General features: G+C 42.6%; 1 protein-coding gene across 3 annotated transcripts in view; it reads right to left on the bottom strand.

Annotated features, from left to right (window-relative positions):
- Positions 1 to 188: 188 nt before the first annotated feature.
- LOC110530264 (extended synaptotagmin-2) overlaps positions 189 to 18,223 on the bottom strand; it is a 60,413-nt gene continuing 42,378 nt past the window's right edge. For all 3 annotated transcript variants that reach the window (XM_021613179.2, XM_021613180.2, XM_021613181.2), the window contains exons 15-23: positions 16,989 to 17,063; positions 16,763 to 16,849; positions 12,977 to 13,126; positions 7,186 to 7,562; positions 3,618 to 3,713; positions 2,324 to 2,455; positions 2,106 to 2,211; positions 1,909 to 1,958; positions 189 to 1,679 (exon numbers count right to left, since the gene is read on the bottom strand). In XM_021613179.2, the coding sequence (XP_021468854.2) occupies positions 1,631 to 1,679; positions 1,909 to 1,958; positions 2,106 to 2,211; positions 2,324 to 2,455; positions 3,618 to 3,713; positions 7,186 to 7,562; positions 12,977 to 13,126; positions 16,763 to 16,849; positions 16,989 to 17,063 (1,122 nt within the window). In that variant the 3' untranslated portion in view covers positions 189 to 1,630. The remainder of the gene's footprint in view (positions 1,680 to 1,908; positions 1,959 to 2,105; positions 2,212 to 2,323; positions 2,456 to 3,617; positions 3,714 to 7,185; positions 7,563 to 12,976; positions 13,127 to 16,762; positions 16,850 to 16,988; positions 17,064 to 18,223) is intronic.

Below are 18,223 nucleotides of genomic sequence, written 5' to 3'. Positions count from 1 at the left end.
GCGCGCGCGTGTCTCTCACTCACCAGATCTCAACCCAAGTGTACACTTATGGGAGATTCTGAGTGTTCTCCACCACCATCAACAAAACACCAAATTATGGAATTTTTCCATGGAAGAATGGTGTCGCATCCCTCCAAGGTGCATTGAAGCTGTTCTGGTCGTGGTGGCCCAAAGCCCCATGAAGACACTTTATGTTGGCGGTTTCTTTATTTTGGCAGTTACCTGTAGGTACGCATACAACCACTTTTTAAAAAAGGACAGAGATTGCAGAAATATGAGAACACATCAGAACTGATACATTAGGCTACAAGCCACTATGTTACAGCTTAAACATGGTACAATCTAAAATGCTTTCATTTTGATACATCATTACTATGGTAACCAGATCAATAAAGTCATAACAGAGTGTTTACATGTGTTACAGATATCCAGGTACAGGTGACATAATCAATAAAGGTGAGGGGGCCGTATATGCCAAGTGTCTCCGAGTAGGAGTGCTGATCTAGGATCATTTCACACCTATAACGTAAACCAAAACATTGTGTTTTTTGCAAGCGATTGCAGTAAAGAGAAGCGTTGAATAAGATGTGCATGCTGAAATGTGTTCGTAGAACAAAAACATGAAGACTGGTGCATTTATTGACAACAACCATGATAAATATATTTCATCTTTCGTGATTTCAGAGTTGGGAAATCAATTATCATAAGCCACAATGATTTGAAGAAGGCTGGAATATCACTGTGAGGTTAACTCAGCCAAGTTCTGTTATTATTACTGTTAACACTATGCTGATGGTTTGAAAGATTTTAAACATGCATAAACGAATAGTGTGCAAATATATTTGGTTTAGTTAAAACCCCACAGACAAGTATTTCATTTCATTGTCTCTTTGGTGGCAAAGTACTATACATATACATATATATACTATTTCCCTTAGAGGATAGACGGGTCGTAGTTCAACTTAGCTCTGAAATAGTTTGCATGTAGTTTGTTGAATTATAAAATAGTCATTGTGACCAAGCAAAACCCTCCACTACAAACATTATAATAAACCTTCTCTTTAGTCCTCATTGTCATTGTACATATTTACATATTCATATGTTGTACATTCCCGACATAAAACAAGGCAGCAAAACCTGCTGTAACAGCCGTAGCAAGAAAATATATATTTTGTTACAGTCCTCAATCATTTTATTTTAAAATATGGATTTAAAAAATGTAGAATTAGTTTGAACACATACTCCCTTTCTTACTATTGCACTGGATCATTTCTAAGTGGGGAGAGATAACGATGCAACTGATGTGAATAAAGGAATATCAAAATGTATATATATTTTTTTTACAATTGCAAGTCATGTAAATAAACGATCATTTAAAAAAGGGAAAACCCCCAAAAAAGTTGTTCATGGATTTAAAAGCAATTGTATGAAAAAGGCAAATACGTTTGCTCAGGGGCCGTATATGCCAAGTGTCTCCGAGTAGGAGTGCTGATCTAGGATCATTTCAAAAAGCAAAACTTATCCTAAAACAGCACTACTCTATAGACACTGCTTGACACTTACAGTAGGGCCCTAGTGGCAATGCCACGTTGGTGAAGACTTGATTAGGTCCTCCTCTACCTCTCGTAGTCTACAGCTGCTGGAGAGTTTTTCTCAGACCATCCTCACTCAACTCATACCTAGTAGCAAAGACAGGAGACGCATTGTAAATTAAAAATTTTAAAAATCTAGAATAACAAACACTCAGTCTTATTCTATGCTTGATTCCTTGATATTCAGATCTTATGATGAAAGTTCTTATTAAATTATTCGAAGAAGTCCCCAAATATGTGTGTGAACACGACTGGACTTAATCGTACTAATAATTGTACAAAATAAATAAATAAACAAATGAAGTATTTCACTGACCATTGTGTCCATCCCTTGACGATATCCTCGTGAGTCAAATCCACCAGCACCTGTCAAGATGACACGATATGAAGGAGGGAAAGTGAGCTTTGGACAGGTAATGATGTGTATTCACATTTACTGTATGTTATCGAATAACAGAAGGGGCATGCATGGATAGACACAGTTCTGCAGTAGGAGGAGAGGTCCAGTCTCACCTTCCCCAGCAGCCCTTTGTGTTTGGAAAAGATATTTCCTCCGTTCTTTACCGCCACATCCAGAGTCCTCCTGTGCAACTCCACGACCGACACACCGAACTCAAATCTGACAACACATGCACACAAACAATTCAATTATACAATGACTACCAGTAGACTACCAGTAAATCCACTGGTGTTTGATGGTAAGAGGAACAAAGATGAATGTTGAAACTTACATCTCATCGTAAACAGGGTTCAGGTCCTTCTTGTGCGTGTGGGTTTTCCTCCTCCCAGACCTTCGCTTGTCAGGTAGAAGATAGAGCCGCACATACGGATCCGACCCATGATCTGTGAACGCAATCAGGTTTCTGTGGAGAGTGGGAGAGAGAAAGACAGAGAGTGGAGGTAGAGGGATAGATAAAAAAAGAACACACTGTTTCACATCATTTGGGGTAGCCCTTTACACTTGTTGATACAGATGACAGATTTGGGCACTGATAAGCGCCTAAATTGGAACGCAGTGGCTGTACAGTAACACACTATAAATGATATCAGAGCTCAGGCTCTGCACTTCACAGCACTGTATGGCGTGAAACCCTGGGTTGTTCTGAACAGAATGAGCCTGTTTGTCTGTTGTGAAGAGAATTCACCGCGGCACACCTGAATGCACTTATGACTCCTTTCTATGCGCACCATATAATTACAATATTTTTCTCTGAATTGCCTTCTGAAATTCAAACACTAAGATCATATTTTATTACTTAGCTAGTCATTTTGGCAATAGAACAAGCTTTCAAATGATGCCCAACTGACCATATTGCAATTTATAATGGTCAATTTTTGGATTGCATAAACAACAGTAATTGTCGGTTGGAGGGGATGCTGGGTTGTGTTCCAAACAAAAACAACTACAAGTGTCCTTGCTCTAGTTCCTCAATGGCAAAGCTAGGAAAGCTAAAAAATAGCACCTTATAGTTGATGACTCTTCTTTGAGTCATAAAAGTGCATTGAAATTGCTTAGGGAGTGTGGCCAGATATTCAGATTTCATTATCAACACATGAGGTGAAAAGTACAGCAAATGTAACATGCACATAAAATCAACAGTGTAATGTTTGGATTCAGTCTTGTGTCAGGTGAACTGTTGGGTCCTCAACTTTGGTCTAATAATTTTCTCATAATCTCCAAACTGTTCCCTTTCAATTGCTACCATGCTTACGCTTTTCATATTGTCTGTAAAAAAATAAATAAAAATAAAACATTTACATTTAGCCCTGTCCATATAGGCCAATTCCCACAAGTGTAATGGGTTAAAATAAAATTATCCAAAATGATTATATTATTGCGCATCAAGTCTGTGGTCAAAGAAAAAGGCTTGTACATTGAATAAAAATGAGTGGATGAAGCTGATAACAGAACATGATACATTCTCCAATAGTTAGTGTATAGAGTAACATGTGGAAGCTACAGTATGGATGCATCCTAAATGGCCTTTGGGACGCGGGACCTAAGTCTCCCGCCATGTCTCTTACCGGCAGGCATGCAAAACCACAATGAGCTTGTTCCTCTGAGGGCTGTGTCTGACAGTCAATTGCACCTCACCCAGGGGCAAATGACCGGCTGAGCCACTGTAGACAGAGACACACACATTAGTCACATTGTTCTGTAACAAAACAATCATTCACATTAGGTCTGTAATATAATCTGCAGGTTAGTCAATGTCGTTGCATTTCTTTGTATTGTGTCACAATGTGGTACTTGTATTTTGTATTTTATTAGGGATCCCCATTAGCTGCTGCTACTCTCCCTGGGGTCCAAACACATTAAGACACTTACATTACACATACAACAAAAGATAAAACAGTACATCATATAACACTGTCACACCACCACATATCCACAACACAAAATGTGTGATACTACCATACAACAATATATGTGTGTGTAAAGTGCGTGTGCTATTGCCCGTGTGCGTATGCATGCATCTGCACCTGTGTGTGTGTGTGTGTGTGTGTGTGTGTGTGTGTGTGTGTGTGTGTGTGTGTGTGTGTACAGTGGGGCAAAAAAGTATTTAGTCAGCCACCAATTGTGAAAGTTACCCCACTTAAAAAGATGAGAGAGGCCTGTAATTTTCATCATAGGTACACTTCAACTATGACAGACAAAATGAGAAAAGAAAATCCAGAAAATCACATTGTAGGATTTTTTATGAATTTATTTGCAAATTATGGTGGAAAATAAGTATTTGGTGACCTACAAACAAGCAAGATTTCTGGCTCTCACAGACCTGTAACTTCTTCTTTAAGAGGCTCCTCTGTCCTCCACTCGTTACCTGTATTAATGGCACCTGTTATCAGTATAAAAGACACCTGTCCACAACCTCAAACAGTCACACTCCAAACTCCACTATGGCAAAGACCAAAAAGCTGTCAAAGGACACCAGAAACAAAATTGTAGACCTGCACCAGGCTGGGAAGACTGAATCTGCAATAGGTAAGCAGCTTGGTTTGAAGAAATCAACTGTGGGAGCAATTACTAGGAAATGGAAGACATACAAGACCACTGATAATCTCCCTCGATCTGGGGCTCCACGCAAGATCTCACCCCGTGGGGTCAAAATGATCACAAGAACGGTGAGCAAAAATCCCAGAACCACACGGGGGGACCTAGTGAACGACCTGCAGAGAGCTGGGACCAAAGTAACAAAGCCTACCATCAGTAACACACTACGCCGCCAGGGACTCAAATCCTGCAGTGCCAGACATGTCCCCCTGCTTAAGCCAGTACATGTCCAGGCCAGTCTGAAGTTTGCTAGAGAGCATTTGGATAATCCAGAAGAAGATTGAGAGAATGTCATCTGGTCAGATGAAACCAAAATATAACTTTTTGGTAAAAACTCAACTCGTCGTGTTTGGAGGACAAAGAATCCAAAGAACACCATACCTACTGTGAAGCATGGGGGTGGAAACATCATGCTTTGGGGCTGTTTTTCTGCAAAGGGACCAGGACGACTGATCCGTGTAAAGGAAAGAATGAATGGGCCCATGTATCGTGAGATTTTGATTGAAAACCTCCTTCCATCAGCAAGGGCATTGAAGATGAAACATGGCTGGGTCTTTCAGCATGACAATGATCCCAAACACACCGCCCGGGCAACGAAGGAGTGGCTTCATAAGAAGCATTTCAAGGTCCTGGAGTGGCCTAGCCAGTCTCCAGATCTCAACCCCATAGAAAATCTTTGGAGGGAGTTGAAAGTCTGTGTTGCCCAGCAACAGCCCCAGAACATCACTGCTCTAGAGGAGATCTGCATGGAGGAATGGGCCAAAATACCAGCAACAGTGTGTGAAAACCTTGTGAAGACTTACAGAAAACGTTTGACCTCTGGCATTACCAACAAAGGGTATATAACAAAGTATTAAGATAAACTTTTGTTATTGACCAAATACTTATTTTCCACCATAATTTGCAAATAAATTCATAAAAAATCCTACAATGTGATTTTCTGGATTTTTTTTTCTCATTTTGTCTGTCATAGTTGAAGTGTACCTATGATGAAAATTACAGGCCTCATCTTTTAAAGTGGGAGAACTTGCACAATTGGTGGCTGACTAAATACTTTTTTGCCCCACTGTATGTGTCTCTTCACAGTCCCATAAGGTGTATTTTTATTAATTTTTTAATCTGATTCTACTGCTTGCCTCAGTTACCTGATGTGGAATATAGCTCCATGTAGTCACTCTATGTAGTACTGTGCACCTCTAGACTGTTCTGGACTTGTGGATTGTGAAGAGACCTCTGGTGGCATGTCTTGTGGTGTATGCCACAAATCTCTCTTTGGGCACCTGACCACACTACTGAACAATAGTCCAGTTGCGACAAAACTAGGTTCTTTAGGACCTGCCTTGTTGATAGTGTTGTTAAGGCAGAGCAGTGCTTTGTTATGGACAGACTTCTCCCCATCTTAGCTATTGTTGTATGAACATGTTTTGACCATAACAGTTCACAATCCACGGTTACTCCAAATACACCTCAACTTGCTCAATTTCCACATTATTCATTACAAGATTTTATTGAGGTTTAGGGTTTATTGAGTGATTTGTCCCAAATACAATGCATTAGTTTTCAAAATATGTAGGACTATCTTATTTCTTGCCACCCATTCTGAAACTAACTGCAGCTCTTTGGTAAGTGCTGCAGTCATTTCAGTGACTCAAAGCCAGTGGCATGTCAATAAGTAAAGATTGAAAAAAAAGTAAGGGGCCTAGACAGCTGCCCTGGGGAATTCCTGATTCTACCTGGATTATGTTGGAGTGGCTTCCATTAAAGAACACCCTCTGTGTTCTGTTAGACAAGTAACTCTTTATCCACAATATAGCAGGGTGTGTAATGCAATAACAAATGTGTTTTTCCAGCAGCAGACTATGATCGATAATGTCAACAGTCGCACTGAAGTCAAACAAAACAGCCCCTACAATATTTTTATCATCATTTTCTCTCAGCCAATAATCAGTCATTTGTGTATGTGCTGTGCTTGTTGAATGTCCTTCCCTATAAGTGTGCTGAAAGTCTGTTGTCAATTTGTTTACTGTAAAATGGTGTGTATAGAATCAAATGCATTTGTCATGTGCTTCGTAAACAACAGGTATAGACTAACAGTGAAATGCTTACTTACTTGCCAACAATGCAAAGAGAATTTAAAAAAAGAATATAACACAAGGAATAAATACAATGATAACTTGACTATATACAAGGGGTACCACTACGAGTCGATGTGTACAGGTACGAGGTAATTGAGGTTATACAGCTGTACATATAGGTAGGGGTAAAGTGACTAGGTGTGACAGATTAGACAATAAACAGTATCAGCAGCGTACTGTATATGATGAGTCAAAAGATAGTCAATGCAGATAACCAAATAGCTACCCGGACTAACAATTTAGCAGTCTTATGGATTGGGGGTCAAAGCTGTTCAGGGTGCTGTTGGCTCCAGACTTGGTGCATCGGTACTGCTTGCCATGCGGTAGCAGAGAGAACAGTCTATGACTTGTATGTGCATGTATCAATGTGTTTGTGTGTGCGCTTGCGTTCATACGTGCTTACTTCTGCAACTCGTTCAGCCTCTGCTGGAGCTCCTGTGTGGCGTACGGGTTGGAGATGTCCGAGGCGATACTGACAGTTGACCCAAAGTGGGCCAGGTGTTTGTGAGAGCCAGAGATGGCCAGGTTGGAGGTGCTCCTGCCTGCGTCGGCTAGGCCGATGCCTACCGGGCCCCCTGAGTAGGGCTCGCCACCCCCCCCTCTCCTGTGGAGATCCTGGGTCGAGGCGGCCACAGAGCGTGAGAGGTCTGAGATAGGGACAGGGTTGGGGGGTTCGGCGACGGGCGGGCTCTTCACGGGGATGGGGTTACTAGTGCTGGTCTTACGAACCTGCACCGAGGACGTCTGGTCGGACCCTGTCAACTTCTCCTGACACAGAACCTGCACAAGAGGGACATAGAGGTTGGAGAGGATAAACAATTATTATATGAGACAGTGCACAAGAACACTTGAAGAATGTGTAGAATAATTGAATCTTAAGCAACATTTCTATAATTGCATTCAGGTTAAAGGCCCAATGCAACCATTTTTATTTTAATATCAAATGCATTTCTGGGTAACAATTAAAGTACCTTACTGTAATAGATTTCCATAAAATATTACATTTTGGACACAGAGGGGAAAAAGAACTGCTCCATTTAATTTATTTATTACATTTACATTTTTTTATTACAATTACATTTTTTTAATGGAATTTCCTTTAGGCTTGGACTATTTAGCAGGACATTTTACAGCATAAAGCTACCTTTGTCAGCATAAAGCTCACTCATTTAAGTGACTCACTCATTTGAGGCTTTGGTACAAAATAAATAAGTACCGACACATTCTTTCTGATTGTCTTTAATAAAGAATATTTTTGACCAATCTGCTCATGTGTGTGTGTTTAATCATTTGTGACTTTTTGGTTACAATGAGGTATGTAAACAAATTGAAACAAATAAATCCTATTCATTATGAATAATCAGATACGTGTTGCGAATTAATGATTATATTGACTCTTAGGAGTTTCAAAAGCCGACCAGTTACCCAACAAAATAACAGCGATTTATTTAGCCTAATAGTTTTTATGACTCCAGACAGTAGGCTATTATTCCTCTGTATGAATCAATTTGTCTGCATGTATATTCAACATTTGGATAAAATAAACCATGCCATGAATTAATAACTACTATATATATTTTATTTTCACAATGCAATGAGGCACAACGACAACTTAAAATTGCTTTAAAAGAGCCTTCTAATAACCTAATCAAATGACATTTTATTAGTCACATGCACCAAATACAACAGGTGTAGTAGACCTTACAGTGAAATGCTTACTTACGAGCTCCTAACCAACAATGCAGTTAAAAAAAATATGTATAAGAAATAAATGTAACAAAAAATTAAAGAGCAGCAGTAAAATAACAATAGCGAGAGTACAGGGGGGTACGGGTACAGAGTCAATGTGCGGGGGCACCGGTTAGCTAAGGTAATATGTACATGCAAGTAACTATATTCCACATTAGGTAACTGAAAAGAAGGGGGGGGGGGGTCAATGCAAATAGTCTGGGAAGCCATTTGATTAGATGTTCAGGAGTATTATGGCTTGGGGGTAAGAAGCCTCTTGGACCTAGACTTGGCGCTCCGGTACCGCTTGCCGTGCGGTAGCAGAGAGAACAGTCTATGACTAGGGTGGCTGGAGTCCTTGACAATTTTTAGGGCCTTCCTGACACTGCCTGATATAGAGGTCCTGGATGGCAGGAAGCTTGGCCCCAGTGATGTACTGGGCCGTTCACACAACCCTCTGTAGAACTTTGCAGTCGGAGGTTAGGCAGTTACCATACCAGACAGTGATGCAACCAGTTGCACCATGCTCTCGATGGTGCAGCTGTAAAACCTTTTGAGGATCTGAGGACCCATGCCAAATCCTTTCAGTCTCCTGAGGGGGAATAGATTTAGTCGCGCCCTCTTCACGACTGTCTTGGTGTGCTTGGACCATGTTAGTTTGTTGGTGATGTGGACACCATGGAACTTGAAGCTCTCAACCTGCTCCACTGCAGCCCCGTCGATGAGAATGGGGGCGTGCTCGGTCCTCTTTTCCTGTCGTCCACAATCATCTCCTTTGTCTTGATCACGTTGAGGGAGAGGTTGTCCTGGCACCACATGGCCAGGTCTCTGATCTGCTCCCTATAGGCTGTCTCGTCGTTGTCGGTGACCAGGCCTACCACTGTTGTGTCATCGGCAAACTTAATGATGGTGTTGGAGTCGTGCCTGGCCGTGCAGTCATGAGTGAACAGGGAGTACAGGTGGGGACTGAGCACGCACCCGAGGGGCCCCTGTGTTGAGGATCAACGTGGCGGATGTGTTATCTACACTTACCACCTGGGGCGGCCCGTCAGGAAGTCCAAGATCCAGTTTCAGAGGGAGGCGTTTAGTCCCAGGGTCCTTAGTTTATTGATGAGCTTTGAGGGCAATATGGTGTTGAACGCTGACCTGTAGTCAATGAATTGCATTCTCAAATAGGTGTTCCTTTTGTCCAGGTGGGAAAGGGCAGTGTGGAGTGCAATAGAGATTATCATATGTGGATCTGTTGGGGCGGTATGCAAATTGGAGTGGGTCTAGGGTTTCTGGGATAATGTCGTTGATATGAGCCATGACCAGCCTTTCAATGCACTTCATGGCTACAGACGTGAGTGCTATGGGTCGGTAGTCATTTAGTCAGGTTAGGTTACCTTCATGTTCTTGGGCACAGGAGAGCTTTTTCCACCCCTCTGGTTGCACATTTAACATGCTGATAAAAATTCCCTGTATAAAAGTCCCTGGCTACTGGGAGCACAAGCCCTCTGCGTGAGCGTTTTCTTGTTTGCTTATGGCAGAATACAGCTCATTGAATGCTGCCAGCCTCAGTCTGTGGTGGTATTTAAACAGCTACGAAAAATACAGATAAACTCTCTAGGTAGATAGTGTGGTTTACAGCTTATCAATGAGATACTCTACCTCAGGCGAGCAATAGATCGAGACTTCCTTAGATATCGTGCTCCAGCTGTTATTTACAAAAATACATAGTCCGCCGCCCCTTGTCTTACCAGACGCCGCTGTTCTACCCTGCCGGTACAGCGTATAACCAGCCAGCTGTATGGAGATAGTGTCGTCGTTCAGCCACGTCTCCGTGAAGCATAAGATATTACAGTTTTGAATGTCCCGTTGGTAGTTTAATCTTCCGCGTAGGTCATCTAATTCATTCGCCAAAGATTGCACGTTTGCTAGCAGAATGGAAGGAAGTGGGGGTTTATTCGATCGCCTACAAATTGTCAGAAGGCAGCCCGCCCGCTGGCCCCTTTTTCTCTGCCACCTCTTCACGCAAATCACGGGGATCTGGGCCTGTTCCCGAGAAATCAGTATATCGGGCTCGTCAGACTCGTTAAAGGAAAAAAAGGATTCTGCCAGTCCGTGGTGAGTAATCGCTGTCCTGATGTCCAGAAGTTATTTTCGGTCATAATGTTGCGGCTACCGTCTCCTATGTACAAAGTAAGTAAAGAAACAACGCAAATAAATGAACAGAAAACAGTCGGTTGGGGACACATAAAACATAAGCCTTCTTCTCCGGCGGCATTGTTATTTCTAATGAAAGCCTATAGCCGACATAAAACTAAATATTTACATTCAATATTGTTTAGATGATTTAAGTTTCAATTAAACTATTTTATTAACAACATCCAGAATCAAATACAAGCTCAACTCCGGGACCACCCGCCAGCTGATTTTTTTTTGCCTGATGCAGGACTCTAGTGCGAGAGGAGAGAGACACTCCTGCAAATCAAAACTGTGTTTATCTGTTCAGCTTTTTGGTCTCTGAATATACCAACATTCTCAACTCCAGTCGTTTCATCTAACTTGTCCAATCAGGAAAGCATGATAAATATATTTTGACTAGCGGCACCCCATCCTTATGGACGGTAAATCATTGGAAATGTATAATTTGATTTAATGCAATTCCCCTCTTAGGATGTTAGCTTAGGATATTTAGTGCATTATAATAATAGAGGATGAAGGAGGAGGGTTGGAAAAGCGAGGGCTACGTGCTTTATTACAATAAACAAATTAGAATCAACCCCAGATAGCCTGTCCTAAAGAAAAAAAAATTAAAGTCCTCAGTACAGCACATATTTGGGGCACAGGGCGGTATCATTCAGTCCATCTGATGAAGGTGCACATGGATCAGATTCAAACTTTGAAGACCGAGATCGAGCCATTGAAGGCAGACCAGCAGAAAGAGAGACAACATAAACCATAAATTGTTTGAAATCGACGTTTTACTTCATGCAGACTTAAAATCTGGAATTTCTTACCATGCTTCAATAGCCTGGCTAAAATCCGACCATACCAACTGAGGGAATTAATATATGAACGCTTCCTCATATGCCATTAAAACCAGTTTTTCTCTTCTGTTCTCTTGGTACAATGTGACAAATAACAAATATAGCTTTATGCTACAAAATAGACTTGTAAATAGGCTAAGCCTTCAGTAGTAACTTTGCTGTTGGTTTCTGAAGTGTTCAGCTCATCCACTCAACCAGGCAAACAAAAACAGTATCTTTGTTTTTCACATTTTTCATTAGTGCGACACAGGATAAATACCGGTAATCAATTAGCCGCATTAGCCTTGATGGCCTTTACAAGTTCATCTTTGCTTGTAGGCTTGGCAGAGCTACAGATAATTGTTTTCAGTTGTTACCAAACAAGTTTGATCAGGTTCAAATCAGTAGACCAACTTGTAGAGTTATTGGAGTCATTGAAGGCAAACCAGCAGAAAGAGAAACCTTCTCTGAGGGCAGAGATACGGGCCGACGGATGATGCATTGGTCCATAGTCAGGCCGGATTGGTGGAGTCAGGGGAAGAATGACACGTTGAAGAGGGCGAGGGACCAGATGGAGTCCCAATCCATGCTATTGTCAAATCTAATTTTCCTATAGTTTTTTGTCACACTGTACTAAACATCTGCATTTTGAAACAGTCTTTTTTACAAATCGAAATTGATATATTCCTACTACTGTAGAAGCTGTGTTTTTAGGATTAGAATACAGCACTAGGCTTACAGTGATGGACATTGGTCACAGTTCACGCCTTGATGAGCCATTCAATTGGACAAATCCGAAAGTGGCGGATGTTGGTGAATGGTTGTTGTTCTTCAGGAAGAAAATACATTCTTTAAAATGAAAATAATCTTAAATAAAGGCTAGGATACGATATCAACAAGTGAGTTGATGAGTGAGTCACATTTGAATTGGAATGACCCGATTGAATTAAAACAACCAAACATCCGCCTTTAAACATCCAAATATTTCATACAATATTCTGCCCATATTTCCACTTTTGAAGGACTTGTATTAACGGATGTTTTAGGTGCAGTAGGCTATAGGCCAACATAGGCTACTGTAACATTCATTTTCTTCTTGATATATCCTCTCAAACTGCAGTGGTCAAATGATGTGAGCAAAGAAGCAAACACTGATTGTATTAACAGATGTGTGCATACAATTATATATAGAGTTACATTTTAACCATGAGGTGTATTCACAATTGCATGCCATGATGATCTTTCCTCAAGCGTAGATGTGCTCAAAGCTGCTCTCTGGTGGTTCGAACGAGCATTAACGGCAAGCACAGTAACACACCGTACCACGCTATACCGCAGTATTACGCAACTTTTAATTGAGGAACCACTGTACATAGGGAATAGGGTGCTATTTGGGATGCAGATACACATGTGCATGACTATAAGAGCCCTATTCAAACCCTCATGGACCCTTACCCTCAGTGCCATCTTCATCTTGATGGTGGAGTTAGTCCCAGAGCTCTTGAGATTGAAGCGCTGGTGCAGTGTCATGTCCTCAGCCTCTAGGAGACGGGCTAGGGGCAGGCTCAGAGTCCCCAGGGAACAATCATGTTTCTCATCCTTTACCTGAAGGGGGAAAGGGGGCACATGTGTTTTTTTATATGAAAGCGGAAGTTTGTGTCAAGTAAATTCTAGTGCACTTACAAATAGGCAGTGCACAGGTACTAAAGTAGCTGGAATTTACAGACCCGAAATTCCCTCTCATGCTCCGTGCACAATTTCACAGATATGCTGAGTTTTGTAAATGAGCAGACAAAATCAGCTAAATCCCACACCATAATCACACTAAATCATCTGTAAGGCCATACAGTAGCCATAGTGTGTGTGTCACAAATACTCTAATACTCTATTTGGTGCAGTAACTTTTGACAAGAGCCCTATTGGTATACAGTGCACTAAATATGCACTAAATATGGAATAAGGTGGAATTTGGGACACCCAACTTTTAAAAATAAATAAATACAAATAATTGGCTCAGTCTCACACTAGAATCCCACCTTTGTCAAAATCAACTGTAAGGTCACACCCGTCTTCCCAGTAGCCTACTTGGTGTGTGGACTGCTGACTTTTGCAGAAAGCTGTTGACACATCAACCAGGATTAAGGAGCAGGGCAATTTGTGACTTGTTTTAGTAAGTGGCTGTATTGGAGGGGAAGTGGTTTCACCTCTCCTAGGCAATCAGCAATTAGTAAAGGGAGGTATGCTCTCCACCGCTGCTAGACAATTAGTGTTAGTACTTCAGTCTCCCCCTGGTTTCTCAGCGGCAGCTGTCAGACCGTCGCCGAAACAAAGACTGTTCTGCAAGGTTCTTTGAAGAAGGAAAGAGGAAGGCTCCACACCACGCTCTCACTTTAATATTTTACCTAGTTATTTTCTGATGATCTCATTTTGCTCTTTTGTCGCTTTGGCAACTATGTGTGTTTTCTATACCTGTTCGCTCCTCTCCCTGTAGGCTTTACAGACGCTCCCCACCCCTTGGCTGCAACCCTTCTAATTTAGTGTACCCTGCGCGCACAACCTATGTGGAATTCCGGGTCACTGGCAGCATTTGAAACTGCCGATCTGCGGTCAAGAATGCAGAGTTCATCACAGCCTCTGCTGCCCTTTAGTCCCTGACGGAGACATGGATCACCCCAGAGAACACTGTTACTCCAGCTGTTCTTTCATCATCTGACTACGGTGGTGGCACAGACCTACTCATTTCTCCTAAGTGGAGATTTTCTATTTTCTCCCTCTCACCTGTCCATCTCCTCATTTGAATTCCATGCCGTCACTGTCACTTCTCCACTCAAGCTTAAAATTGTTATCTATCACCCACCAGGTGCCTTTGGAGAGTTCCTCAATGAGCTTGACACTTTGATAAGGTCATTTCCTGACGATGGCTCACCGCTCTTCGTACTTGGCGACTTCAACCTCCTGACATCAGCCTTCTATTAATTTCTTTCCAACTATTTCTCCTCCTTGCCTCTTTTGACCTCACCCTTTCAACTCACAAGGAAGGCAATACGCTTGACTTCATCTTTACTAGAGGCTGCTCGCCTACTTATCTCACTGCAACATCCCCTCCAGATCTCTGATCACTACTTTGTTTCCTATTGTCTCCAACCCTAACCACTAAGCCCCTACCCATGCTAATGTGCCGTCGCAATCTTTCCTCTCTCTCCTATCATTTCTCCCTCATCCTAAATCCTTCTTCCTCCTGTCTCCTGATTTTGCCTCGTCGACCCTATTCTACTCCCTTTCCCCATCCTGACTCGCATTCCTTCAGGCCGGCTTGGCCCTCCCTTCTTGCTGCGTGGCATTGTGAGATTACAGAACAGGGCTGCGGGCAACGATTCTTTTGGAGGTCCTATCATCTTTTCACTCCTTCCTCTCTACCTTCTCTTCCTCTGTCTCCACTGCTAAAGCCACTTTCTATCACTCTAAATTTCAAGCTTCTGCCTCGAACACTAGAAAACTATTCCACCTTCTCCTCCATCCCCCTCCCTAATCCTCCATCCCCTTCCCTCACTCTTTGTAGACGACTTTGTCAACCACTTTAAAAAGAAGGTTGACGACATCCGCTACTCACTCAGCCTATTGAGTCCACTGGTCTCACTCACAGAACTACCCTTGACCTCTTTCTCCCCTCTCCAGATGACTGGCTGCCCGAGAACCTGCCCTCTCGACCTTATCCCTTCCTCCAGGCAATCTCTGGAGACCTTTTCCCATTCCTCACTTCACTCTTCATCTCATCACTGGCTGCGTCCCCTCTTGACTTCAAAATGGCCCGAGTCGCTCCCCTCATCTGACATCAAAAACTATAGACCTGTATCCCTTGTTTTCTTTCCAAAACAATTGAGCGTGCTGTCTCTGATCAACTTTCTCATTATCTCTCTGAACAATCTTCTTGACCCTAACCAGTCTGTCTTCAAAACGGGTAGCTCTTCTCTGTGCCACAGAGGCTCTCCGCATTGCCAAAGCTGACTCTCTTTCCTCTGTTCTCATCCTCCTAGAGCTATCCTCTGCCTTCAACACCGTGAACCATCAGATCCTCCTTTCCACCCTCAGGGCTGGGCGTTTCAGGCTCTGCACACTCTTGGATTGCATCCTCCCTGGCAGGCCGCTATCTGTGTCTGCACCACATACTCTCACTCCTGGTGTCCCCCAGGGCTTGGTTCTAGGCACTCTTCTCTCTATACACCAAGTCACCTGGCTCAGTCATATCCTCACATGGTCTCGCCAATCATTGTTATGCAGCCGACACTCAACTACTTGGCACCTTCTGACACCCAGGTGGCAACACGCATCTCTGCCTGCCTGGCAGATCTCAACTTGAATGTCGGGCCACCACCTCAAGCTCAACAAGATGGAGCTGCTCTTCCTTCCGGGGAAGGCCTGCCCACTCAAAGACCTCTCCATCACGGTTGACAACTCCACAGTGTGGAGTGCAAAGAACCTTGGCTTGACCCTGGACAGCACTCGGTTGTTCTCTGCAAACATCAAAGCAGTGACCCACTCCTGCAGGTTCATGCTCTACAACATCCGTAGAGTACGACCCTACCTCACACAGGAAGTGGTGCAGGTCCTAATCCAGGCACTTGTAATCTTGTCTGGACTACTGAAACTCACTTTTCTCATGTTACCCCGCTCCTCCGCACACTCCACTGGCTTCCAGTTGAAGGTGCATCCACTACAAGAGCATGATGCTTACCTACAGAACAGCGAGAGGAACTTCCCCTCTCTACCTTTAGGCTATGCTCAAACCCTACACCCCAATCCGAGCACACATTCTGCCACCCCAGGTCTTTTGGCCCTTCCAAGAGACCTGGGGGGGCACCATAGTAGGGCACTTTCCTCTCAGCCCAGTCCAAGCTCGTCTCTGTCCTGGCACCCCAATGGTGGAACCAGCTTCCCCCTGAAGCTAGGACAGCAGAGTCCCTGCTCATCTTCCGAAAACCTCAAACCCTATCTTCAAAGTGTCTTAAATAATCCTCCTCTTCAACTCGACTAACCCCCCCCCCCCACCCCCCAAAAAAAAACCTGAACCTGCACTTTCTATGTTTGTGATATTTTCCCACCTAGCTATCTTAGGAGGAATGCACAAACTAAGTCGCTCTGAATAAGAGTGTCGGATACATGTTAAACGTATAGCCATAGAGGTCAAACTAAATGGTAAGCAATGAGGTCACTCAGTAGGAAAAGTATGCCTACAACCCATACCTCAATCTTCAGCTCTTGGCATTTTGGGTTGTGGATGAGGAAAGGGAAGGCCTCCTCCCATACAGGCTCATTGGTCTTATACCTCGTCTGGTTGGGGGAAATGGTCCATGTTAGAGGCAGTGAAAACGACCAGGAATATGCTATTCACATGGCATTGCAGTGTTGTTTATATAATTATACAAATCTATGGGAACTATAGAGTAGGAAACATGGCCTGTTGGCTTACCTTGCTGTCGTACGTTTTGTGCCCGACTGTGAAATGGACAAAAGGATTCGGGATGCTGCCCACTTTTTTACCAGACTGAAACGGAAAGAACAGGTGTAAAAACACACAACCTCTTGAACTGTGAGATGTTAACTTCATCGGTATTGCTTTAAACCACCCTATCCTTGTCTAATCAGATTTAATATACACACATAGAAATATTGGTTAACTTAAATTATGGAGCATCCCAAATTTAGAATGGTTGTATTAGAAAATTGTTCTATTTTTCTGAAATAAAGATTCTGTTAATATAAAAAAAAGTGGCCTGATGTAAGGCCCCATATTCATCCCTCATTGGCGAAATATAGAAGCCTTCAAACTGGAGATCAGGAAGTAGAGTAAACCCCATAACAGCAGGAAATATAGTTGAAATTGGAAGCGAGGAAACACTTATATAAAGGTAGATGTTCTTGGTGTGTTAATTATCTCATACAACACAGTTGTTACGTACATCATCAGAATATTAGAATACGGTGCATGGAAGGCAGTTTAAGTCCAAACAGTTTGGGGTGTGTTAATTAATAACACAAAACAAGGAACCCAAAACAACATGCAAGGCATTTTGAATGCTCCTGTAGGAATATATGAGTGGGAAACAACTTGTAAGCAATATTACTCACTGGAATATAAACAATCAATACAGTCTATGCTAGTCTAATCAACTGAATTGCTTTCCACTTTTACAAATTGCTTACTACTTCATAATAATCAACAGATTGGTACTCAGGAAAAGGATCAATACAAATCCATGTCCTAACAGATAACACACCCAGCCAAACAACATGGTTGTATTTGGTTCCACTACTAAAGTGTTATTCTCTGGTCACAGGGCCAACTGCAGTGTGTGTCTAGGCCCTGTTACAATACCTTAAGAATGCATCTGTAAGTGAGTGGACAGATGAAAACATAGCTTCGACTCCATGTCTTTCACCAGTCTTACTGTGCTACGGGAATGGTGCTTTCTAAGACGCTCAAACAGGGCCTCTAGTCCTCCTCACTGTCTGTCTGGCTGGCTCTGCATGCATTGTTGTTACATTACCTCGATGGCCTTACTGACTGAGGCCTTCTTCAAACCGTCATGGTTGAATTCTAAAGGATTGCGCTTTTGTCACACAACACAATGCCACAGAAGTCTCAGGTTTTGAGGGCACGTGAAATTGGCATGCTGTGACTGCAGGAATGTCCAGCAGAGCTGT

Source organism: Oncorhynchus mykiss, chromosome 8, assembly GCF_013265735.2.
Source record: "Oncorhynchus mykiss isolate Arlee chromosome 8, USDA_OmykA_1.1, whole genome shotgun sequence".
In the NCBI taxonomy this organism is placed as follows: Eukaryota; Metazoa; Chordata; class Actinopteri; order Salmoniformes; family Salmonidae; genus Oncorhynchus; species Oncorhynchus mykiss.
The sequence above is the reverse complement of the archived record's forward strand: the minus strand, read 5'-3'. Positions and strand labels throughout refer to the sequence as shown.